Here is a 26,657-nt window from a genome sequence, read left to right as displayed (position 1 = left end):
AATAAAATCACAAATGCCAGTTAAACAAGTCGACAGTTCTAACGGACTTGGAGCAGGGCCTTGCACAAACTTTTCAGAAATGAACCACAGTATCTACAGTCCAGTCAGGTGTGGGCATCTGTTTGCTCTCAGGCCAAATTCACAACTTCAGTGGAGAGCTCTGTGGAATAAGATTATATATGCAAAGTTTAAAGCTGAAATGTGACAGTGACACTGAAAACTGTGATGGATTTAACCTCTCCCAGGCACAAAGAAGAAAGAATCGACTTGATAAGGATGAGCCAACAGAAAGCAAGGGAAGACAGAGAGAACGACGAGGAGGCAGGGGACCCACACGAGGGACAGAGGGGACCAGACAGTACAGCTGTGGGCCTTAGAAAAAGCATGGAGGACAAGAGAATTGGGCAGAGTGACTGGCACTCTAGGGACAGGCAGAGAATGCGCACTGCAGATGGCACTCCCACACCAGAGATGCCAGTTGCTGCCAGACGATGCAGAAGGCTGAGCTAGAATGAAGTAGAGGAGGGAGATTGCCCCAAAGCCACTAGGGGAAGGAGGAGGGGAAGAGAAGGAGGAGGAGAAAGAGGAAAAAGAGGAGGAGGAGGAGGAAAGAATATGCTAGTATTGAATTCCACCAAACATGAGAAACCTTCTTAAACACAAAGACCTTTGCAGACAAACAAAACTAAAACGCTTAGGGAAATTCTGCAGGCAGAAGAAAATGCCTCAGGGCCACAGGTTTAGAGACACAGGAAGAAATGAAAAATGTTAGCAAAACGAAATGAATACTAACTATGTAGCAATATCTTCTAGGGATTAAATGTGTAAAGAAATATTCCAAAACAAAAGTGAAGACCTTGCTGGTCTTCTAGCCAACATTAATCTCCTCTTCTGCCTCTCACGATTTTCTTTAGAGAGGCAACAGACCCAGATGACAAAGGTAATATCTTAGCATTTTCTGAATCAAAGACTGCATTTTCTGACAAGGTTCTTTAAGAGGCAGCTCACGCTTCTGCAGCAGCAAGCCAGCTGTTGGCAAAAAGGAACCCATGAGGAAACTGGTTGACCCATTTTCCAAGGTTGCTGTGACAGGAAAACATGGTTGTACTCCATGTTAGAAGCACAGGAAACAGCTTTGGGACTAGGTAACCAAAATAGCACCTTGAAGCCTCCAAGGCTGTGTCCCGGATGTGAGCCTAGTGGGTTTGTGGAGTGGGGAAGCTGCACGTAAAATACAAGCTAATAACTGCGAGGGCCTGCTGTCAAGCAGCTTTGTATGTTTTCTGCTGTGTGTTGCCTTGACAGAAAACTGCACCAAGCAGGTAAGATCTACGCTCAGAAGCAACAAGGAAGGCACCAGCCTGCAAGATGGTGTGGGAAGGGAAGTTGTGACCTGAGATACAGTGACCTGAGAGGAGTTACTTAGTTCATCCCAGACAGCCCTGGGAGGACAGGGGAAAGGCTGTATTATCTTTCCCAGGGTATTACTAGCAAACGACCGTCCTGGAGAAGCTGGGCTAGAACTGGGAATAGTCACAGGCTCTGTGGTGAGGGCTGCTGTTCTGGAGAAGCAGCTGGTGTAAAGCAGGTGCTAAGGCTGAACAGGAGGATGGATGGGCACCAATCGAGAATTATTTAAAGTCAGACTTCAATAGTGACAAATATCTTATCTGTGACACTTGCCCCTGGACATTCCTTTACAACATGGCAGCCAGTGAGAGAGACACTGACTGGATGTGACCTGTGACCTTTCGTATGGATTTTGTCCATTCTGTGGTTAAAAGGTGTGGTTTCGTTTTAAGCTGAGGTCATCAGAAAATGCTTCCTGGAGAAAAGTGACAAAGAGGCCTTACTGCTCACTCCTGAGCTAACACCAAATGATAGATTCTGGGAGGAGGAAGGCACATACAGAGATGTGTATCGACTGCTGAGCCCAGCAGGCTCCAGTGATCCCCATCCTGGTCACACAGCTGGCCTGGTCACACTCACTGGGTCACAAAACAAAGCAAAAAGTCATGTATATGAGGAAGATACTTGTAGGGTGGAGGCAGGAGATAGGCAGTGGTGGGTGGGAGAATAACCATCGCTATAATCATGTTTCATGCATATATGAAATTATGCAGGAACAAATCTATTAATTAAAAAATAGGAAACTGATGAAAGGAATCCCTTTGTCTCAAGTCCCAATGGCTTTTAGATTGTGTTAAAATAAATGCTATTTTCCTGTGAGTAGGCACTGTCACACAGGTGTGACACTGGAGCACAGGATCTTGTTGTGCCCATAGGGGAGGGAGGCTGCATGGTACGTGTTGAGGCTCTGGATCTAGCCTGGACTGTGGACTTAGAACTTTCATTAGTCAAGTCCCTGGACACAGACTTCAGCCACAGGCAGTTCCTAATGCCAGTGACACATTCACAATGTCCAGGGCTAAGAACCACTACAGACTAACAGAAGAGAAGTGTAAAAGACCACATGCCCCTGCAAAAGTCTTCCTTCTTCCTTATCAACTACAATAATCAGAAGAATTCAAGAATGGCACAGGGGCATACCCCCAAGGAGGGCAGAGGGACATACCCCAAAGATCACATGCTGACTGGACCAGGTGTTCTTAGTCTTGTTTTGGTTAGAAAGGCCAAGAGAGTCCGGGGGAGACAGTGCCCAGTCATTACCAATAAGCACTCAGTTCACATGTTCATCTGTTGGCTCCAGACTCACCCCTCAGGATGCTGCAAGACAGAAACCATCAGCTCCACAGCCAGGGCTCCTGCAATCACGGCCAGCCCTGGGCGGCTCACTGTGCACTGCTGGTCCAGAGTCCGGTCTCTGGTGGACTAAAGAGAAACAACCACAGACATGTATAGAATATTCTAGTTCAGCCAGATTTAGGTGAACCTGAAACTCCCCATGATAAAGCTTTAAAATACAACCAGATTGGTGTACTTGATGAAGACCAGATGGTCTCACCCTGTCTTGTCCTGGGAGACTACATAATTAAACGAGGCACTACACTGAACAGGATGTGCACTGTAGAGACAGATGGGACAGTAGCCATCAGTATGGCATCATGGTGGCTCTGCACCCAGTGCCCCTCCACAAGACCCCATCACTCCCCTTGTACTTGGTAGACGAGAGGTGGAGTCACAGGGAGGAACGTTCTTGAGTATCCAGTAACTCTCCTGTCTGAGGTAGTGGCTCAGAGTGACCCTGACTGAGGCAGGAGCCACAATCTCTACCCTGCTTCCTCGGTTCCTGAGCTTCATCTTCCTGCCTAGGCTCTGAGGACTTAAGTGTGGAACTGCAAGCATCTGTTACTACCTGGCTATACGCACAAGCTGTTACTGGGTCAACCCCACAGATCCTACCTTCCAAATGGGCAAATCCCAGGGTTATTTAATGCTATAAAAATTTCAATGTAAAGAAAAGACCTGGCTGTCCTGCTTGGGGGTCAACCCTATTTGATAGCAACCACTGACCAATAGGGCAAGCTGCATGTTCTAGCACCTTATAAAGATCATTAAGCCTCCTTCCTCCCTCACACAAGAGGAGATAGCAGCTTTTCTCTGTCAGTCGTTCCAGAGAGAGCAGACTGGCTTATAACAGCAGAAGGGGAAACAGGGCAGTTCACAGAAGAGGTTTGCTGCTGACCCGAGAGACATCTGTTCCTGCAGGCTCACTAGGGCTGCAGAACCCAGCTAGAGGCACAGCAATGAGCATGCTCAGAGTGGGGGTGGGAGTTCCTTTTCTAGATTGTCAGATAAAAGTATACTAGATAAAGTTAAGAGGTCAATTTCAACAAACAAGAACTTTTTTTTTTATTCTAAGCAGCTTTTGACTACTATAAAGGGCAAACTTATTTACTTAAAAAAAAACAACGAACCAACCAAACAAACCAACCAACCAACCAAAAAAAAAAAAAAAAACCCAAAACTAAAATAACACTTGCTGTTTACCTGAAATTCACTTTCTAGACAGTGTGACAGGCCCATGTCCTGCCCTGTTCTCCAAAGTCACAGGGAACAAGAGGCATTCTGGATCATCGAACAGACAGCATAAGAATGAACCAGAGCCTGGGGCTCTTAGTCTCCTCGTATTTGGGGCTCTTTTTGGAGTGAATGCAGGGCTACAAGGGGGTAGGTTATGCAGGCCACATTTATGCAGTGACTGTGGCTCAGCCATTCAGGTAAGGGCGCCAACCTTGGCACATGGTGGGACAGTCCCCCTCCCTACAACTAGAGAGCCTGCTTTATTAGACAGTCTTTAAACAGCACTGGGAGGGCAGAAACACAGAGCGCTACTTACATCTCCTGGAGCCACCACATCATTGCAGAAGTAGCAGCCAAGCTTGTATCCAGGGATGTTGGCAAAAAGTGAGGAGCCCAGGTCAGCAGGTGCTACAAGATGGCTTGGGCACAGGTCCCCGGCTCCCTGCTGCTTGGGTTTCTTCAGGCCATGTCTCATGACAACAAAGGTGTCAAACCCCAAGGCAGCATTGATGACCAGCTGTTAGCATTGAAGGAAGAAAAGGGAGTCAGGACAAACACATTTCAGGCCAAGGCTAAGTTCTCATGTGGCTACCTTTAAATTGCTTTTTTCTTTCATGTGAGTGTAACTAGTCTTTAACAGCCAACTGAAACCTGCAAGAGAAGGATAAACCACTAACACAAACATCTCATTTGAGACGCTTTACAAATATTGCCTGAAGGTCAGAGTTCACCTCTGCCCCAGAGTTACAGAGCTGACAGGAGGAACTTTGAACAGCAGTTGGTGGTTGCCCACACCACCCTGCCACACCCTTTTAGTTCCTTGGAAAACTTGACTGGGACACAGTTTGTAAGTCACGATTTTCCCACCATGTGGATTTTCTTTGTTTTTTCTTTTCTTTCTTTCTTTTTTTTTTTTTCTTTTGTTTTTCGAGACAGGATTTCCTTCTGTAGTCCAGGCTGCCCTGAAATTTACTCTGTAGGCCAGGCTGGCCTCAAACTCAGAGATCTGCCTGCCTCTCCCCACTGAGTGCTGGGATGAAAGGCAGGCACTACCACCAGCACACAGATTTTACAGAGAAGCCTTCTTTGTACTTTTAGAGCTCCCTCTTGATTGGAATTAAGTTGTTTTCCAAAATTTTTGGTTACATACAAAGTTTGGAAGAGTAAGAAAAGGCACACTGGAGAAGATAAAATAAAACACAGCTCTGGGGTTCTCGAAACTCCGAGGCATTGCCTCTTGTACCTCCTCTCCCCTTCCCGGTTTGTCCTTTGCCTCACGCATGACAGACAGAGGGTGGATGATGAATGAATGACAGACAGATGAGGGGTGATGGCAGCAGAGGCAGACATGCATGTTTTTATATACAATTGTAACATAACATTCATATGATATTTTATCTTATAATATGGTATTTTCTTATTGTCATTCCTTGAAAACCTCCCTAAGAATGGCTGCATACTTAAGTGTCCTACATCACAGGTCCTTGGATTTCACATGCACCTGCAAGGATTGCTGGAATAGGAAGCACACCCATTGCAGATTGATGACGTGAGGTAACGAGCTGCAGGGCCACACAGGTCACCCTCCTTCCTGGGGAGGGCAGGCTCTAGATGCAGGGCCACACAGCTCACCCTCCACCATGGAGAAGGGCATGCTGTGGACATGTCTCTCTTGAGTGGCTCACTAAATTCTAGACAGAGGTAGCATAAGGCACACTCCACCTTTCGCTTGCTGGCTGCAATAACAGTAGGAAGCCATCGGCTCTCCCTGGTGTCCATTAGCAGGAAGATGACATCGTGGCTATCGATGAGTTCCTCCAGCTGCTCCACATCTCTGCGGGCCTGCTCCATCGTGACGTCAGAGAAGTTCACAGGGTGTCCGGGCATGGGGATGCTCATGTTGAACCCGCTGGCATTCTAGGGAAGCAATGACCACACTTACATCACTTACACTACAGGAATTCCTCTGCCCACAGTGCTACTGCTCTTCCCTCAAATACCTGGCTCTGCTCCATGCCTTCACTACTTCCTTGAGCCATTTGTGTGTGTGTGTGTGTGTGTGTGTGTGTGTGTGTGTGCATTTGGCTATGTATCTGTCTGTGAATGTGTGTGTACATGTGTCTGTGTGTCTGTCTATGCATGTGGCTATGTATCTGTGAATGTGTGAATACATGTGTCTCTGTGCGTTCATGTCTGTGTGTGTATGTGTGTCTGTGCATATGTGTGTGTGTATATATCTGACTCTCTCTGCGTACATGAGTCTCTCTGTGTGTACATGTGTGTGTGTGTGTGTGTGCGCATGTGGCTATGTATCTGTCTGTGAATGTGTGTGTACATGTGTCTGTGTGTATGTGTGTGTATATGTGTCTGTCTCTCTGTACATGAGTCTGTGTGTGTACACGTGTCTCTGTGTGTGTGTGTCTGTCTATGCATGTGTCTATGTATCCATCTGTGAATATGTGTATACATGTGTCTGTGTGTCTTTGTGTGTATATGTGTCTGTCTCTCTCTGTGTGTACATGAGTCTGTGTGTGTCTGTTGCTGAGGATGGAACTCAGAGTCACAGGAGCAGCACAGCCAGGGATTCACCTTCCACAGAAGGCAAGGGATCAAAACTGCATCTCAGTCCTCTGCATCCCACTGGCCACAGGCAAGTGTGAAAACATCAGCTTTCGCAGAGTTGTCAAAACACCGACTTTTCAGATGGCTGCAGGTGGGGTGCAGATTGGAAAATTCAGGAACTAAGTGGCAGGACTTAGACTCAAAGCAACACCTTCATGGGCCCATGGAGGGTCACAGTCCTCTCCAGTGACAGACCAGAATGTTCTCCCCGGTGGCCATGCTTGTCCACCCTGGGGTAGAATGACAGGGCTGCATCTTCTTCCACAGGACTTTCAGGCCTCCCACTGGGACTACAGCGTACACTGGTCAATGCCTGTGCTTGGCCCTGTGACTTGCTTAAGCAATGGAGAAGAAGGTGTCATGCTGTGATGAGAATGACCTGAGACTCTCTGGCCTTCTAGTCTTCCTAGGAATCACAGGACCAGGAGACTGTGGCTCCTCAGGCCTCCATTTTGAAGCAATCACATACAAGGTGGACTGGAAGCTGAGTCCAGCCTTGCCTATCAGCTTACGTCCCCAGCTGGCACACCCGCAGTGCCGGCTTGTATCTAAGACTCGGAAATTGTGAGCTATGCCACAGTGCCAGCAGAGACCTAACTAACATCGCAGCGGTGACGCTTTGCCTACCCAACGCAGAGCTGGGAACAGTGGATCCTCAGGCAATGCTAGGAATTCCACTTGATAAATTCCACTTGATAAATGATGCTCCCCAGGGATGCTTGTGACATAAAACATCGACAACAGGAGGCTTCCGTAACACATGAATCAATATTGAAAGACTAAAAGAGGAAATTTCTGGAAGGCAGCTTTTCCACGTCTAGAGCTGAGGATGCCACTCTTACTAGCATTGTAGGAAGAAACCTTAAAGATTGTTCATGTGGTTCCTGTTACATAAAATGATCATGTATTCAATGGGCAGACTTGCTGAATGACTTTAAAAACATCTTAAAACTTACTTTTTAAGTGAGTTGAATATGCTGGTTAGTTTTTGTCAGTTTGACACAAACTTGAGTTGTCTGAGAGAAAGAGCCTCAGCTAAGGAATTACCTCAATCAATCAGACCAGCCTGTAGGCATGCCTCTAGGCCATTTTCTTGATTGACAACCGATGTGGGAGGGCCCATCCTGCTGTGGGTGATGCTATCCTGGGCTGCATGGTACAGGAGTGTATAAGGAAGCAGGCTGAGCAAACCATGGAGAGCATTCCTCCACAATTCTGCCTCTGCCCTGCTGGAGTTCCTGACTCCTCTCAGTGAGGGACTGTGATCCACAGAAGCCTGTTCCTCCTTCTCAGTGGTTCTGGTCAATGCTTTATCACAGCAACAGAGAGCAAAGAAGGAGGGCAGGGATTGTCTCTCATCCGTTATCTCTAAAGGATTACGAGTGTGACTCAAAAGTAGCAGGAGATACAGCAAAGGATTCAGCTTTCAGCCAGTCCTGCAGATGTAGTCAGTACAGTTTCATGAGTGGTCCTCTGAGCCAGTGGGTAGTCTGTGACAGACGAAAACTAATACCCTACATCTGCACCCACCAGAAATCCCTGGCAGGCAGTCTGAAAACACGACGCTCCAAATGACACTTCTTCACTCATTCTTCATTTGATTTCTACTGGGGTGTATGAGAGGCACTTGCTGGGCAGTGCTGGGGATGGCAGCCAGGGTGTCACACATACTAGGCAGACACTTTCCCATCTGGCTATGGGCCAGCTCTAGTTGTATTTTACTTGTCTGGTTGGTGGGTTTGAATGCATGTGCTTGTGTGTTGACATGGGTGTGGGACTGCTTTGTGTGTGTATGTATGACACATGAGTGTGCAGGTGCACATGCACCATGATGTGTACGGAGAGGTCAGAGGACAGCCTCAGATGGCAGGCCTCACCTCCCACCTTGTTAGAGCAGAAGCTTTTGGTTGTGATGGTTTGTTGCTGCACAGGCCAGATTAGCTGGCCAGCCAGCCAGTTTCCCAGCCCTCTCCTGTCTCTGCTTCCTTCCCACCATGGAAGCACCAGGATTACACACACACACACACACACACACACACACACACACACACACACACTCACATACACTCACACACACACATACACTCACACACACTCACATACACACATACACTCACACACACACTCACATACACTCACACACACTCACATACACACATACACTCACACACACTCACATACACACATACACTCACACACACACTCACACATACACACACTCACACACACTCACACACACATACACTCACACACTCACACATACACACACTCACACACACACTCACACACACATACACACATACACTCACACACACTCACACCACACACACTCACACACACTCACACCACACACACTCACACACACTCACACACACATACACTCACACAATCACACACACACTCACACATACACACACTCACACACACTCACACACACATACACTCACACACACACACACACATACACACATACACTCACACACACTCACACACACTCACACCACACACACTCACACACACTCACACCACACACACTCACACACACTCACACACACACATACACTCACACAATCACACACACACTCACACACACACGCAGGCACGCACTTCCATGCCTGGCTTCATGTTTACATAGCAAGCATTTTATCCAATCACCCTTTCTTGGTAGTGTTTTAAAGAGGCTATCATGAGGTCAGGTGGCAGGCTTGGTCACATGATGACCTGGTAGGAAGTAACACATGTCAGTCACCAATACTACAGAGCCTTAATCCCCAGGATTCCCAGGACTTAAACATTTATAGAGTTTACAGGAAAGAAAACATGGACGTTCCCCCTGAATCATCAACATACCACTCCGGGAAATATTTTCTGGAGCCGCTCTGCTGCAGCCAGGGCCTTGGGCTTGCCACCCCCTAGACAATCTTCAAATTCATACAGAGGCTGCCTCACGGGATTGGAGTAGGAGATCTTGGCGTTGTCCACAAACGTGACGTGTCTGACGCCCCAGCCCTGCATGGAAACAGGAGACCATGGCACCCTCTCAATGGGCATGTGCCAGCACATATTTCTAGAAGTTTGCTTTTGAGCAGCAAGGACATTAAGATATTGGAAACTATAGAAATTTAACTGTACAAATTCAACTTTTGATCATTAGAATGTCAACTTCTTTTTAAAAGATGAAATAATTATATGCCGGGGCCTAGATCCCCATGGTCATTAGACCAGGAACTGTCACAGTAATTCTCACTTACAATGTGTTATTTCTGACAGTGTCACTAGAGGAAGATTGCCAGGGAATGCTAGAAGAATTCTACTTTGTTGTTTCAAGATTAACAAGAGCCTGCAGCAGTCTTTGGTTTCTCTTAATAAGTAATTAAGTATAAATATCAACTCCTCTGGAAATTCACTTTGAATCTCAATTAAGTCTTCAGAAAAATGACTTGTAAGTTGTCCCCATGTAAAAGAATGGAGAACTTTCTTGGAGTATTTCTCCATGCTGGAGAAATCTGGCTTATAATTGGGCCTTACAAAACGAGTCTGTATTTGCATGTGAGTTGTCCTGTTGTCATGGACATCACTTTCATAGACAAGACCATTTCTGAAAACCTTTTTAAAGATTTGTTTTGTGCATAATGTTTGCCTCCATGTGTGTAAGTACATACATAAAATGCCCAAGGGAGTCAGAAAGGGGCATCAGATCTCATGAATCTAGAGTTATGTGCTGTTGTGAACTGCTGTGTGGGTGCTGAGAACTGAACCTAGGTTCTCTCCAAAAGCAGCATTAATCCTAAGCTCTGAGACATCTCTCCAGCCCCTATATTTCCTCACAGTTTATGAAACCACATAGCTTTAAAGTTAAACTATTAGGTTACAGAGAAAACGTTTTATAAATAGCAGGCCATGAGCCAGTTTTTATAAATATAAATGAATGGGCAAGTGACAAGGCCCTGGAAAGGCCACCATTTCCTTCTGCCAGGACAATCCTGGAACAATGGTGATGTCTTTGTGTACGAATTCTATTTGTGGGATGGGAAGTGGGGCTGGGGCTGAGGCTGCGGCTGGGGTGGGGCTGGGCTGGAAGGCATTCTCTGCTTCTATCTCACAATGGCTGCAGACTGCTCTTAGAACTATAAGGATGCTGAGGAGAACAAAAGGGATGGGAAGGAGGCACAGCTTGATGGTGGCCATGAGGCCACCAAACTCACCATCAGTGTTCTAGCCACATTACACCCCAAGGTACCAGCTCCCAGCAGCAGGCACTTGACAGACACGACCTTGTCCAAGTCCAAGGTGGGGACCAACCGCCAGCACATCAGCTTGAGATTCAGATCCACGGATGACTCAGCCAGCCTGGAACACAAGATTAATGGGCGGCTGAGTCACTCACTTGGGCTCCAGACTTATTTCTAACAGAGAGACATGATCTATGGGAGGGACAAGATGGGGGTAGCTTGGCAGTCAGAATCACAGTAGAAATAAGATGAAGCTTATAGGCAACTGGGAGGAGAAAGGTCACCAAACAGAAAGCATGCCACCGGCCTCTAATTCTGGGGTGGGGGTGAAATTCCTGTAGGGAGCTTCACCAACAGCAAGGTGAAGTCAGAGCAGTCATGAGCTGAGGTGTAGGTTTAAAAGAATGGCTCTTCCAAGTCCAGAAATTCTCCCAGTCTTAATAAAGGGTGAGCGGATTCTCATCCTTCAATATAAACTGGCTTCTCCACAAATGCAACATTCCTTGTAATATCCTTCTGTGGTGGCAAGTAGATCAGAGGTCCACAGCCAGGAATAAAGAACCAGGAAAGGAGGCAGAGGCAGATGGATTTCTGCAACTTCCAGGCAAGCCAGGGCTGGCCTGCTCTATAAAGAACAACAATACAACAACAACAAAAACTCAAAGAAGCAGTGGTGAGGTCCAGGTGCCTCAGAGTCTGACCTAGAAACAACAGTCAAGAAGCCGTGCACGCCTCGGGACATCCAGCCCCCTAACCCTCACGATGCCATGGACAAGCAGTGGCTGGCTCAATACCAGCACCACTGAACTGCACTGCACAGCATTGCCACCACACCCACTGAGACAGGGGGCCCCCGGTCACATATACCTTTTGGGGTCCATACATCCGCTGAGGTTCACCATCCTCGGACCCATGCCTCCTTTCTGGTTCTTCTCCCAGCCAACTGCCTTAGGACAATCTTAAGTGCAAATAAGACATGAAGTTTACTAAGAGGGGAAAGAAAGACAGACTCAAACTCATGTCTTCTTGCTAATGTGGCAAGGATGTTACAGAAGGAACCCTCTCCTTCCCCCGACTTAGCTTTTGTCCTTTCCTTTTCACTGTGACTGCCTGCTTCTTAAACTTTTTTTAAAATTTTATGCGTATGAATGTTTTGTCTGCAAGTGCACCACATGCATGCAGTGTCCTCAGAGGCCAGAAGAGGGCATCAGACCCACTAGAACTGGTTACAGTTTTGAGCCACCTGGGAGGTGGACCCAGGTTCTTTGCAAGGGTAGCCAGTGAGTGCTCTTTACCTCTGAGCCATCTCTCCAGCCCAACAGCTCTCCTTTAACTCCTGCTATAGGAGCCCCTGGAACTCCACTCCCACAACCTTTCCAAGTGCATCTTATTCTGTGCTACAAAGACCGAGGTGATATTTCCACTCTTGCAGTTCTGTTACTCGCCTCATGCTGGAGTTAACAGAAACCCCTTCAGGCCACAAGACCGCTCACAATTCCTTCAGTTGTGGGACTTCTGCCTGTTCTGTTTCTCAAAGACTTCCTTCTGCTCAGAATAAAGCTTCAGAGCAGAGAACTCAGCCTCCCGACACACTTCAGTATCACTTCCAATCCGCTTAAGTAAAGATCTGACTGTGGCTGACTATGACTGTGGCTGTAGCTGTGACTGTGGCTGTGACAGGGTGTGGCTATGATTGTGACTGTGGCTGTGATTTTGACTGTGACTGTGACTGTGGCTATGACTGTGGTTATGATTATGACTGTGGTTGTGACTGTGACTGTGTCTGTGGATGTAGCTGTGATTTTGACTGTGACTGTGACTGTGGCTATGACTGTGGCTGTGATTATGACTGTTGCTGTGTCTGTGACTGTGGCTGTAGCTGAGGCTGCGACTGTGGCTGTGATTATGACTGTGGCTATGACTGTGGCTGTGGCTATGGCTGTGGTTATGATTATGACTGTGGCTGTGACTGTGTCTGTGGATGTAGCTGTGATTTTGACTGTGACTGTGGCTATGACTGTGGCTGTGATTATGACTGTGACTGTGGTTGTGTCTGTGGCTGTGTCTGTGGATGTAGCTATGGCTGTGATTTTGACTGTGACTGTGACTGTGACTGTGGCTATGACTATGGTTATGATTATGACTGTGACTGTGACTGTGGCTGTGGCTATGACTGTGGCTGTGATTTTGACTGTGACTGTGGTTGTGACTGTGACTGTGGTTTTGGCTGTGGCTGTGGCTGGGGTCATGCCTACAGCTTGGAAGTAGAGCACGTGTGTGAAAGGTGCAATGACACCTGGGTTCCATCATTAGAAACTCACATGTTGCGGGGTCGGGGATTTAGCTCAGTGGTAGAGTGCTTGCCTAGGAAGCACAAGGCCCTGGGTTCGGTCCCCAGCTCCGAAAAAAAGAACCAAAAAAAAAAAAAAAAAAGAAACTCACATGTTTACACACTCACACATGAACACCCCACATACATGCCAAAACACATGCATAGGCTTTAACACAAAGACACATACTGTACATATATATATATATATACACACACACACACACACACACACACACACACTGATATACAAGCTCCTGCACACTCGCTCACCTGCACTAAGATACTCACAAATACACATTGACAAAATTCTTCCTGACAGTGTAACCTTTACATGTGTGTACACGTGGATACACAGGCTCATTCACTTATACATTCATTTACACACTCAGAAATACACTAACACACAGGCATACACACATACATTCATTTACACACACTTCCAAAAGTAAACCAACATGCAATAATCAAACATACAGTCTCATATATGCACATCAATACTTACATTACACATGTATACATACCAACATGGAAATGTGCACTCACGTATACACTTACAAGCTTGCCAAGTCACATACATATGCACAGACTCTCTCACACTAAGATAGAGCCCCCACACACATGACAACTCATACAGATAGATACTCAAATGCATATTCGCAAATAGTCATATTCATGGGGGCTCTCACACAGGTGTGCATTCATATACACATAAACACACTTACACATCCATGCAAATATACTTAAAGACCCCTACATTTTCACATGTGTATCCATTCAATTTCATATTCACACATTCACATGTACATGCTTGTACATGCTCACATGCATTACAGACTCACACAAATCCATATATACACATACATGTGTACATGCCCATAAACACTAATAATCCAAACCACACATATATAGTCTTAGAATCAGACACATGTGCACACACACAATTACACAAACCCTCATGAACTCATATGCTTGTACATTTACTCATACACACACCAACACTCACATGCTCACTTTTATTTAAGGACACACAAAACTCACACATGCACATAGCATGCACAGACTCACAAACTCATGCACTCAGATGAAGGCTTCAGGACTCCTTTACTAGGACAAAGGAACCAGAGCTCTTCACTCATTTTCTACTCTGATTCTAAATCACTCTTACATTAAATTTAAGAGCTGTTTCTCAGATAGTGGCCACCAGGATACCAGCCATGGTCTTCTTTTTACATGTGACACTTGAGACAACTCTAAGTTTCAATTACAACATCTGCATACGCAAGTCTGCCCTTCTGTTCTATTCATTTATTTCTTCATTTGCTTGTTTAGAGGCAGGAGCTCATGGTCCTCCTGCCTCCACTTCCCAAGTGCTTTATTGGCTATAGCCAATATGCACTGTAAGCTTATTAGTAATGAAAAATATTATGGGTGAAGACCAGGAATTCATACACTGCTTCTACATAAGCTGGCTTTATAACACACAGTCCAAATGAAGGAAGAACATGGTAGGAATAAGCACAGGGTCAGGGAAGGGAAGCTGGCATTGCAGCTCACCCCCAGGAGTGGCCACACCTGCTCATGCAGTGTCCAGAGCAGCTCTCTGCCAGCTATGGAGGCTTTAACACTTCTCACATCACTGAAGTTCCAACTATGGGATGCCTTGGATGGAGAACCATGTGTTGCTTAATCATGGGGGTGAGTTCTGAGAAATGACAGGCTGCTGACTGTCCTGCTCTGAGAACACCACAGAGTGTACTTATACCAATTAAGTGTCCCTGAGATCCCTAGGCAACAGACTCTTAAGGGAGCGTTGCGCTATGTGGTGTGATGTCGTTATGTCACATGTGGCTACGCTGAGGACTGTGGCTATGGGAACACCTTGGACTCACATCATGATGCTAAGTCTTTATGTTTATTATGTAATGTTTATTATAGAGCTTTATCTGAAGCTAAGTAAAACACGAATTTATATGTAAAACAGGAAGAAACTGTCCCTTCTAGGATGAAGAACAACTCTTCATCATGGAGTACAAAGAAGACAGAAAGGTAGAAGCCTAGGCCTGGGATAAGAGGGGGATTAAGCAGGAGCCACACCAGAGAGGGGAGCAGAAAGGCTCAATAAGGACAGAGGAAGACAGTGCATCCCCACAGGGTAAAATTAGGAGCATGGGAAAAGGGTCTGGCAACTGCATGCTCCTGGCTTCATTTTTTAGTGATACTCCACCTCCCCATTTTTGAGTTGCAACTTATGAACTCACTGCATCTTAAGTAAGCTTGCCAGGGGGAGCTATTTCAGGATGCACCAGAAGAGGGCGCCAAGTCAAAGTTAATCAGAAAGCCTCTGAATGGAATGGCTTCCACCCTTGACCACACAGAGGACTCTGCTCACCTCTGCTATTGTATTTACGATCTCCAGGCTGGAGCACAGAGTCAACAACAAATAGGCAACCCTGAGTCCTTCTGACTTCAGCACTGTAGAAGACGTGAGGCATCCCTGCCACCTGATGCACACACTAAGGCACACCCGTGCACTAAGAGAACTGTCTTAATCGAGAGGGGCTGCGGTCTACATGAAGGTGCTCTGCAGATGCATAGCTCATGGCTGTAGGGGACTCAGTGAGCTTATGGTGAGTAGCACCATAGGCTGGACACTGCTCAGCTCTCGCAGGACGCATGGAAAGCACTTTCCTCATTCCCTTAGACTTGGGCATGAATTCTACCTTGAGTGCATATGCACTGCATGTCCACACATATGCACTATACATACACATTTGCACACATACAGACACATTTAGCATGATCTATAAAATGCCTCCAAGACTATTTCCTAATCTATAAAACGTGCATAAAAGCTGACACCTGCTATGCAAGGCTGAGGGAAAATATTACAAGTGGAAGGAGAAAGCCTTTGTTGACTGACACTCTGTATGGAGAACAGGGTCACGCACACCTTCAATTACTCAATGAACGAACATGTTAAGTAATCAATAACATCAGCCTTCCTTGAGGAAGAGGCATAAATAAAGAGTCCATGTCAATCAAGACTAAACAAATTAAATCAAGCTGGGGAAACACCCCCTAAACTGGAAAGGCTCACTAGAGAAGCTGCCAGAGCTCAGCCTCTGCTCAGGGCTGAGCATAGCCTGTGACAGGTAGGTGCTCACACTGCTGTCTGGTGGGAGCTGTGCCTTTTCTCCTGCCATTTTGAGGCTACAGGCAGAAAGCTGGGTCTCTGGTCACTCGTCATTCCATACACTCGCAAGGACCTGCCAATTACCTGGGCTAAACGCCATTTCTGGAAGTTTCACTTCAAAGATGATGCTGTGTGTCACATCTCTTGCTCCCTGCATGGTGCGGTCCCGAAAGCAGAGAACTTCAACAGACTGGAAACTGCCGCTCCTGTTGTCCACACAGGATTTGTGTTTATTTTGTATGATTCAGAAAGAAGAAGAAAAAGAGCAGGCATAAGTGCTTTCTAGACTGGCTGCTGAGAATTCAAGCCATGCGATCATTCCTGTCTGACCTCCTTAACCCTAGAGAGATCTTGAGTACATTCGTGCAGACACCCTCTGTCTGTGCATTTAGAGTCTGGCTGCCAAGTTAGCTGGATCCCTCCCCCTGACCCCTGCCCAAGGTGAATTTTCTATAGCAATCACACAACAGACAGATAATTCTGGTGCAGGAATCTAAGGGTGGGATGCTCCCAAGATCTTAACAAGGGACCCCTAAGGCCCTTTACCAGCAGCCAGAAGCTGGCTTTACCAGGGCAGGAATGGCTGAGGGGCCACATAGTCTCTCTAGGGTCCGTCAATATTTGTCTATGTTCATATTCTGGAGTAAACATTTTTACTTAAGTAAAGAAAACACAAAGAAAATCACATAATCCCTCTATCTAAGCTTGGCCAGCCCCTGCTAGGTCCTCACAGTGGCTTTGCCTGTTTTGAACTACATAAATGGAAACATGTATTTTTCAGTCTGGCTTAATTTACTCAACACTGTGTTTGAAAACCTACGCTTAGCTGGTTGTGGTGGTGCACACCTTTAATTCCAGCATTCAGGAGGCAGAGGAAGGAAGATCTCTGTGAGCTCTAGGTCAAATACAGCTACACTCTAGGACTCTTTTAAAAGCAAAAGGGCAGAAATGCATTGCACATACATACAGGGAGGCAAAACTCATAAAATAAAAATAAACCTTTAAAAAAGAGAGAGAGAGAGAAACACCACTAGGGAAGACTTGCCCTGTGAAGTCATCTAAGGCTCTGTCATCCATTTGGAATGAATGGACATGAGGCTGGGGCTAGTAAGCACAGTACTGCGCTCTCTCTCTCTCTCTCTCTCTCTCTCTCTCTCTCTCTCTCTCTCTCTCTCTCTCTGTGTGTGTGTGTGTGTGTGTGTTGCTTATATCCAGCCTGCACCCTTGTGAGCAACAAGCTCTGAATACCACCACAGAGCCATGGGTGTTTTTAACTCTGGCAGACCCACCACAAGTGTGAATTCTGCTGTCTCCCATTTCAGAGAGCCTGGCATGGTCAGTTTCCTTGGGTGATTTTGGTGGGAATGAGAGCTGTTAATCTCTTACAGTTTTTAATGTTATTTCCTTGATACCCAATGGTGCTGAGTATCTTACCAAGTGTGAGTTGGCCCTTCCCAATACCACTTCTTATTTTTGGATTAGGGAAAAATTTAAAGGTGGGGTGGTAGCAATAGGAAATTCCTCTTGAAAACCAGGGAGGGAGGGCTGGAGAATGTTAGTGTCATGGCCCCTGGCTGTATGACCTCACCATAGTCTAAAGACCACAAGTCAGGCTGGGGCTCCCTAGCAGACCTGTTTGAGAGCACCAGAGATAGAAACTGGACCACAACTAATTTACTTGACTTATTTTCTATTTTTCATGACAGGAATGAAATCAATGCACTTAGGGAAACTTGCTGACATAGGCAGACCCATTGTGGGAAGCATTCAGACAAGACACACAGACATGGACACACATGTAAATACCATCTGTGGGCTGCCAGGACCAAAAAATTCCTCAAAGGCCATCCAGGGTGCTGGGTTAGGTTACAGGGATCGTACACACCGACTGTTAACTGTGAATAGAAAACACTTGCTGAGAGTCACACACCAGGTCAATTTGACAGTTCCACACACGGCTAACACTTTACAGAGTAAACACTTGGAAAAAGCTGAAGGGAAGACAAGAAAGGCTCAGGATCTCACCTTGACGAGAGGACACCTTGTTGGGCAAGAACTGGAACATCTCCCCCTGCACTCCCTGGCCTGGCATGGGCCATGGAGAGAGCAGGAACTAGAGAGTTCAGAAAGAAAAAAGACTGGGAAGGGACAGGGACAGATGGAGGAAGAGAAGGAGGGAGGGACAGAGGGACAGAGATAGAAGGCAGAGGACAGGCAACCTTCAGGACTTAGAGAGGAGAGTCCTCTTAGAGAATTACAAGTTTTAAGAATGGCTCATCTGTATGTGATGAGAAAGAGAAAATCAGAACGCGGCCATTACCCTAAGTCTCCAGTCAGTTCAAATTAAAACAGATGCTTCGATATTGGGAACACGTATTCCTCCCACCTCTGTCCCAAGAACTCCTCTAACCCTGACTTCCATCTGGAAAGTTCTACTCAACTTCAAACCACTGCCCTTCAGGGAGGACTTTATTTGCTTTATTTGGAGAGGCACCAAGCTGCCCCCCTCCCAGGAGCCTTCACACACTGTGGGTGAGATGTTGAACCTTTTCCATCTCCTCTCTGTCAAAAGGCACTGGGCACCTAGCACCCAGATATTGATTTCTAAAAACCATTCTCCAACAAAACAAGTCAGGATACCTTGGACATATGGCTGATTTTAGGACTGGGACAGAGAAAACACAAGACATTCCTGGACCATCTTATATGACCAGAAAATAGGAAGTACATTTATGTCTGTGCACTGTGTGTGAAGTACCAGAAGAAGGCATCAGATTCCCTGAAACTAGATTTACATGCGTGTAAGCCACCATGTGTGTATTGGGAATTGAACACTGGTTCTCTAGAAAAGCAGTCTGTGCTCTTAACCACTGAGAAATCTCTCTAGTTCCCATAGCTATCTTCTATAAATCTGAAGTTTTTAAAAAATAAAGTTTAGGTTTTAATGATGAAGATGATGCCCAGTGTCTGGAGAGCACGGGGATCCTTTCATCCTTCTGTGATCTTAGATGTACAGCATCTGTCTAGAAAATGCTTATTAAATGATGTAAAGATGAATGGATGAAGGCTAGGGTAGGCACTGCCAATTGTCTAGCATGTGCAGGTCCATGTGGGTGGGAGGGAAGGAAGATGGAATGAGGGGAGGAGGAAGAAAGATAGCTGGGAGAGAACCATGAAGCCAAAGGCTTCCTTTATAAGCAAATGTAGAATAAAAACACAGTTGATATGCATTCATGTACACAAATATAAGTTCTGTGTGTGTTGAGGGGAGAGGAGGAGAGAGGTAAAGATGCATATACTATGGGGAGAAGGCCGTGTGCCACCATGCACATGAGAGGTCAGAGGACAACTGTGTGTAGTGAGTTCACCTTAATATGGGTTCAGGGGATTAAACCCGGGTTACCAGGCTTGCACAGTATGTCTTTTCCCACTAAGCCATGTTACCACCACCACCACAAGGCCTCACTCCTGGAACTCACTGTATAGAGCAGGCTGGCCTCAATCTCACAGAGATCTGCCTGCCTCTGCCTCCCAAGTGCTAAGATTAAAGGTGTGTGCCAGTATACTCAGGTCTGTCCTACTTTTTGTTTAAATTATCCAGAACTTTATGCATTTATTTCACACAATGCTCAGTGTGGTCTAAGCCAAAAGCACAAGCTAAAACAACACTCTGACTGGGGAAAAGGAGGATGGGAGGAGGAGGAGGGAGAGGAGGAGGAGGAGGAAGAGGAGGCAGAGAAGGAGGAGGAGGAGGAGAAAAAGGAGGAGGAGGAAGGGGAGGAAGAAGAGGAGGACCCCACAACCATCCCACATCATGAACAGCTAAAGGAATCTCTGTCCACATCTTCATGCATAACTACTGCCACAGTTGGCTTTCCATTTTTTCCCTTGTCAACTTGACAGAAGCTAGAGTTACCTAGAAAGTGGAATTAAAACACCTCCAACCAGATTGCACCTAGGCAAGTCTGTGGTACATTTTCTTGATTAATGATTGATGTGGGTGAACTAGGGTGGGCCCAGTCCAGTGTTGGAGTGCTACTCCTGGGATGTGTAAGGAGCAAACCGAGCAAGCCAAAGAGAACAAGCCAGGAAGCAGCACTCCTTCATGGCCTCTGCTTCAGTTTCTGACTCCAGGCACCTGCCTTGATTTCCCTTCATGATAGACTACAGCTGTAAGACGAAATAAAGCCTTTCTTCCTCAAATTGCTTTGGTTATGGTCTTCACCACAGTGATAGAAACTCTAGCTAAGATAACTACTCCTGACTTTATTCTTCATGTAAATATATTTGTACTACAACTTCTAAACAGGAATGAGATCAAGCTGTCTCCCATTGTATAAGCTCTTCCTAGCCTGTGACTGTTCTACAACCATCACTAGCAGTGCTGAGTGGCGTTCCATGGTAGAGACGCATAAAGCTCTGTCTGAGCAACTGAGACCAGAAGCTCACATACAGAACCACAGCACAGCTCGCCAAGCTCCACTTCCTTCACTGTCCATTCTTGGCATTCACTGGATGTCAGTCTTAACGCTGGCATTCTCTGGCTGAGGAGGAGATGGGGGTCTGGCAAGCAAGAGGGCTCTGAGATCTGAATTACAGGCATCTCCTTGAGCTGTTCTGCTCTGGCTGCCTGCCACACTGCCACCTGCCCCTCCTTTGAATGTTTCCCTTTATGCAGCAAGGAAGGGGGAGGGGAGAGAAAGTAGCTTCCCTCATTTCATAATACCGGAATGGCTTACATTCAGGCAGTGGCTTACACAAGAGGAGAGCACTGGCCCTGTCAGCAGGTGTGTGCTCACTCTGCTGCAGCTAACTGATTTGAAGACTCAAAGAACATTTCTTCCTTGCCTCCAAAATAAAAGGGTCGAGGGGCTGGGGACAAGTATCAGAATGCTTGTCTAGCATACAAGAAGCCCTTGGTTCAATCCACAGCACCACATAATTCAGAGTGGTGGTGCCCACCTATAATCCTAGCATTCAGGAGGATCAGAGGCTCAAGGTCATAGTTGGCTACAGACAGACTCTAGCACCAAAACAGAAGGACGGAAGGAGAGGAAGGAGGGAACGAGGAAAGAAGTGGGGGCAAGGCGGGGTTGTGAGGAAAGGAGGAGGCAGAGAAAAGGCAGGTTGCTGACTTGTTTTGTTTCAAAGGCCCATTTCAGATGTGGAGAATTGTGGATGACACCACAGAGAAAAAAGGAATCACAGCTAGGGGACAGGACAGCACCCACTGAGGCTCAGCCCCACAGGATCTAAGAGCCATTCGAGAGGTATTTAGGAAGAGCCTCAGCATCTACCCAGGAAGTAGCATTCCTCTGGAGATCTGCGTTTCAACTGACAAGTGTGACTTCAAAAAAAGTGGGCCCATGTAGAGTGACCTGCATTGCTCGTTCCTCTGTGCCTTTGGCAATCAACTTAACGGCCCTGAGCTTTAATTCTCCCATCTCTCAAGCGATTCTCGCCTGCATTCAGCACCAAATGAGAGTGGGGCTTCTTATTCACCCAATAAGAAGCAGTAACAACAGCAATGTCATGGACACCCTCAGCTGCAGTCATCTTCCCACAACTGGTCAGTTCCATAGACTGCCCACATCTTGAGGTCCAGTTCTGCTCGTCGCCACAAACTGCCCCTATCCTTAAGTCCCAGGCCCTTTTATAACCGACAAAGAAGAGTCAACTGATCAACACTCTCCGGGTCGTCCATGGAGGTAGAGCTGAAACCAATGCCTGGGGTACATTAGAGTGCTATGTGTATACCCCACGCTGCAGCAGATGCCCAGCTTCAGGGAAGAGGTGCATTTCTGGGTATGAAGGGGATAAGGAGTCAGTTTCTTAGAACACCCTGACCTAAGATGAGCTAGATAGAACAGGGGTAACTGGTTAAAGAGGAACATCTTCCATGTAACCACAAAGAGGGGGGGTAGTGTCAGCTTGAAAAATGCTGGAAAGGGCTTTCCTATGGAGATAGGCATGCAGGGGGCAGACATGCACCACACAGGAGATCACAGAACTCATCTGACATGGGGCTAAGTATTAAGTAGCATTTAATCTTTCTTTAAGGATTTGAAGGTGATTCTGGAGTCTCTTGGTGTTTCAGGAACTAAAACTTGGAACCTTAGTCACAGCAGAAATGACACCAGGCAGTGCTAGGTGAACCAGCTTAAGAATAGAAAACACTCTGACTAGGAGTCCTGGGTTCTAAACCTGGCTTTACCACAAAAGTAACTTGGCCAAATCACTTCCTTTTATGACAACGCAGCAAAACGCAATTTAAAAGCAAGACTGTCTTGAAGGTTTATAAATAAGTGTTCCTTTCTGCTTTGCTGAGAGCCTGCCGTTCAGTGGAGTGGCACAGCTCAGGCCTGGCAGCTGTCCATGAAGCAAACTGTTGAAAACTACAACAGAGAACGAAGAGGGCACAAGTCAAGCTGACCATCTTCAGCTGAAGGGTTTCCTGTGAGGACCCACACAAATGGCTGCCTCTAATTCTCAAACACTTGATACCCCAGGCAATGAACAGGAGGCTCACTCCTTCTAAAAGCACAGGGAAGAAAATGCAAGTCTTAAGTGCACTTCAAGGTCACAGGCAGTAACAAAGACACAAAGCTAACACTAAGTGCCGGCTGAGTGAAGAGCAGCCCGGCCAGCAGCGGAGAGAAGCCTGAGAACTACACGGGAAACTTGCTGAAATTGCAAAGCGCCTTCCACTCTTTGATAACTGTGTCGGAGGAAGAGGAGCAGAGCTTTCTCTGTGGACAGGTGGTGGGACACTGAGACTGGCTGCTCTCCACACCATCACAAGAACTGGCTGGAAGGCATGGCGTTCCATAGCAACACAGTTACTACAGATCAACTCCATCCAGTTGAAATCAACAGTTCTTTCTTATTTCTTGTAGGAAATAAGAACTTAAATGAAGGCAATTTCCAAACCTGATGCTGGAGAAGAGCATAGTGGGAGGGAAAGCAACAGTATGGGGCAGTGGTCACTAGCACTAGCAATAACGACATGGCTCCAACAGGCTTGTGAGAGACTGGCCCGACCACCTCTCTCCACTTGGGGTTCTATGCCTCCATATTTGTATTCTTTTTTTTTAAAAGATTTATTTATTTATTTATTTATTTATTTATTTATTTATTTATTTATTTATTATAAGTACACTGTAGCTGTCTTCAAACACACCAGAAGAGGGCATCAGATCTCATTACAGATGGTTGTGAGCCACCTCTGGAAGAGCAGTCAGTGCTCTTAGTCACTGAGCCATCTCTCCAGCCCCATCCATGTTTCTATCTTAAAATAATCCATGGTGGGAATCTCGATGTAGAGAAATTAAGCAAACACTACAAAATTTGGTGACTCCACCTCGAGGGCCAGCAGTTAACACCACTGATTACAAACCATAAAATGTCTGAGGGTGCCGAGATGGATCAGAGGATAAAAATGCTCTCTGGACAACTTCGTGTAGTTCGTTTGTTTCCCGGAATCCTCAGTGTGAGAAGAGAACTGACTCTTGCAAGATGTCTGCTGCCCTCCACAAGTGTGCCCTGCCCAATTATATCACACAGACACACACATACAGTGCTTCTATAAAATGTTTAATCTCAGGGCTGCAGATATGGCTCAATGGTTGAGAACACAAGCATAGACCAAAGTATGGTTCCCAGCACCCATGTTGGGCAGCTCACAAGTGCCTGTAACTTAGCAATTCCTTATTAAAGAGCTTTTCTTTAGAAATAACTCAAGATGCATGAGGTGAGTAGGGAAGGAAGAATTCATACATAAAAATAATCTAAACAGTAACGAAATATGAAGCTAGCTGCCAAAAATAGTAAAGATAGTCTATTACACACTTTCTAAAGGGGATGCGGGGCAGGGTGGTATTGTTCTGTAGGGAGGTCCGGAGTTCAGCACGGATAAACAGCAGCTGGACAAAGTGGTGGGGTGCCATGGTGAGTTCAGGCTTAAGACAGTCAAGTGTGTCATGAGAAGGAAATGGTCACTGAGTCATGGGCATATGGATGTCCCCCCAGGACAGACATCTGGAGGATCGCAACACTTCTCCATCTTTCCCATGAACACAAGGAGGCTCACGAAGAGCCACTCTGGATTAAAATGCATCTGGAAAGGGGAGGTGGAGCTGGGGTGGAGCTCAGCCAGAGTGAGCTTGCCTAGAATGGGTAGTTGTTCTAGGTTCCATTGTGAGTATGAAGAAGGAGGAGGGGGAGGAGGAGGAGGAGGAAGAGGAGGAGGAGGAGGGAGGAGAAGAAGAAGAAGAAGAAGAAGAAGAAGAAGAAGAAGAAGAAGAAGAAGAAGAAGAAGAAGAAGAAGAAGAAGAAGAAGAAGAAGAAGAAGAAGAGAGAGTGAGAGAGAGCTCAAAGAGGAGAAGCTGGAGGCAGGTGTGATGTGCTGGTAGGGAACAGAGCACCACTGAAGGGAGATCACACCTCAGGAGCTCACACTGCAATAATGAATAGAATCTGTTCTTAGAATAGGTTCAATCTCTCATGGAAACACCATGCTACAAATAATACACAAGAAAAGCTGGAATTATCTAAACAGCAAACTACAGCTAAGGTAGTAAAAGCAAGAGTGCCTAATCTCATCTAGATTCTTCACAAATCATTTGGTGTGTGTACATGTGCAAGTGAGTGTGCATGTGTGTTTACGATAACCCCAGTTTCTTGGGAAGCCTGCTAGGATGGCACCAGGTCATGATGGCCTTTTCCCTTTTCCACCTTTACCAGGGGCTGCCTCTGGAGCACCCAGATTGCAGTAAATATGGAGTCCACAGGAGGGGAACAGCATGGCTGTTGTGCAGTGTTCGTGGGCTGACTGGGACCCGGGCCAGGGGATCGGCATTGAGTTAGTGCTCAAGGGGTAAGGAGGAGGCTGCAGCTGGACCCCAGATGAGGATAGGAAACAGCACACTGAGACAGCTAGCACTTTTGAATCAGGTGAGTAAGGCATCAGCCAGTGACAGGAGAAAGGCAAAGGGAAGGACTCTCCAAAGGACAGACCAAACCCATGGTGTTTAGGGGGCATGTTGTAGCCAGAGCATAGGTTTCACCTTGGGGGGCAATGGGAGATGAGGCACAGCTAGGGTAGGACATTTCAACTTTATCCTGAAGACAGCAGATCTGGAGGGGCTGCAGGAATGTGGCAGGGATGTGGCCACGGGTTGGAGAAAGCATATGGAGGTTGAATGGGTGCACTCAAGACCACAGGCTGGAGGACTCCAGTGTGCACAGCTGCTCTGACATTTTCTAGAATATGCACTAGCATAGGTAGCCAATCTGCATATCAATGTCTTATTTCTTTGGGCCTTCTGTTTGTGTCCTTCAGTTCCCATTAGCTTTTCATGCTGGTGCCTCTTCTGCCCTATAGGACTCTGAGTTCTGTGAGAACAGCATCTCTGAAGTTCTGGTCCACAAGGAGGCAGTGAGCACATGTGCTGAGTGATGCTGGCACTCCTGAGACCTGACCTTATCTAATGCTGGTACAGTTCTAAGCAAGTGGAGGCCAATGGTTCTGGCTACATATGTCCTTGGTCTTCTCCTGCAGAGAAGTTCAGAGACTCAAGATCTGTACACTCTTAGAATATGCTGGGGAATACGGGGAAGAAAACACAAGGAGGAAAAGAAGTGGGTATGTATCAAGTGCCTGGTATATACTGGGGGCCTGCTACATGATGAATGTCCCCTATGCACTGATCATTGTTGTTTGTTTGTTTGGGGGTTTTGTTTGTTTTTTGAGACAAGGTTTCTTTACATAGCTGTCGCTATCTTGATATTTACTCTGTAGACCAGGCTGGTCTTGAACTCACAGAGATGGACCTGTCTCTGCCTCTGAGTGCTGGGATTACAGGTGAGCACTACCACACCTGACTTTTGTGCTGAACCTTTTATTCACATTAGCATGTATAGATGTCACCAAATCATAGAAAGAGCAGCCCTGTGGTATTTGACAGAAATACCAAAGCAAGGGAAGGCCACTCTGCTTCCTCAGGGTCACAGAGCTGGCATGTGCCAGCACTGAGGGAACATCAGAGCCAGGTCTATATAAAATACCAGGGTCAGGCAGAGGCGGGCTGACCCGAGCAATGTAGAGATGGGAAGGCAGAGGGTGCAGGGTTCTTGGAAGCTGCCATGGGCACAGAGTGACTGCAGTATCATTTCTTGCATAAGGGGTGCAATGAGCCACCATTTCACAGATTTATTATGAGATTTTGGGGTTCTGAAATCCCTGTGGAAGGTTGGTGGAGAGACCTATAAGGATGCTCTGCAGTGGGAGAGGAAC

General features: G+C 46.4%; 1 protein-coding gene across 5 annotated transcripts in view; it reads right to left on the bottom strand.

Annotated features, from left to right (window-relative positions):
• The window catches only part of Atg7 (autophagy related 7), a 207,535-nt gene that overhangs the window by 139,544 nt on the left and 41,334 nt on the right, over nucleotides 1-26,657 (bottom strand). For all 5 annotated transcript variants that reach the window (XR_005503229.2, XR_010065647.1, XM_063286089.1 and 2 more), the window contains 8 exons: nucleotides 18,170-18,258; nucleotides 16,448-16,569; nucleotides 11,706-11,796; nucleotides 10,812-10,956; nucleotides 9,457-9,615; nucleotides 5,707-5,901; nucleotides 4,301-4,501; nucleotides 2,717-2,832 (listed from right to left, as the gene is read on the bottom strand). Coding sequence is in view for 3 of the 5 variants with exons in the window: in XM_063286089.1 (XP_063142159.1) it covers nucleotides 2,717-2,832; nucleotides 4,301-4,501; nucleotides 5,707-5,901; nucleotides 9,457-9,615; nucleotides 10,812-10,956; nucleotides 11,706-11,796; nucleotides 16,448-16,569; nucleotides 18,170-18,258 (1,118 nt within the window). In the remaining 2 variants the exon portion in view is untranslated. The remainder of the gene's footprint in view (nucleotides 1-2,716; nucleotides 2,833-4,300; nucleotides 4,502-5,706; nucleotides 5,902-9,456; nucleotides 9,616-10,811; nucleotides 10,957-11,705; nucleotides 11,797-16,447; nucleotides 16,570-18,169; nucleotides 18,259-26,657) is intronic.

This window comes from Rattus norvegicus, chromosome 4 (genome assembly GCF_036323735.1).
Source record: "Rattus norvegicus strain BN/NHsdMcwi chromosome 4, GRCr8, whole genome shotgun sequence".
NCBI classification, from domain to species: Eukaryota; Metazoa; Chordata; class Mammalia; order Rodentia; family Muridae; genus Rattus; species Rattus norvegicus.
This window is presented reverse-complemented; position numbering and strand designations above follow the sequence as displayed.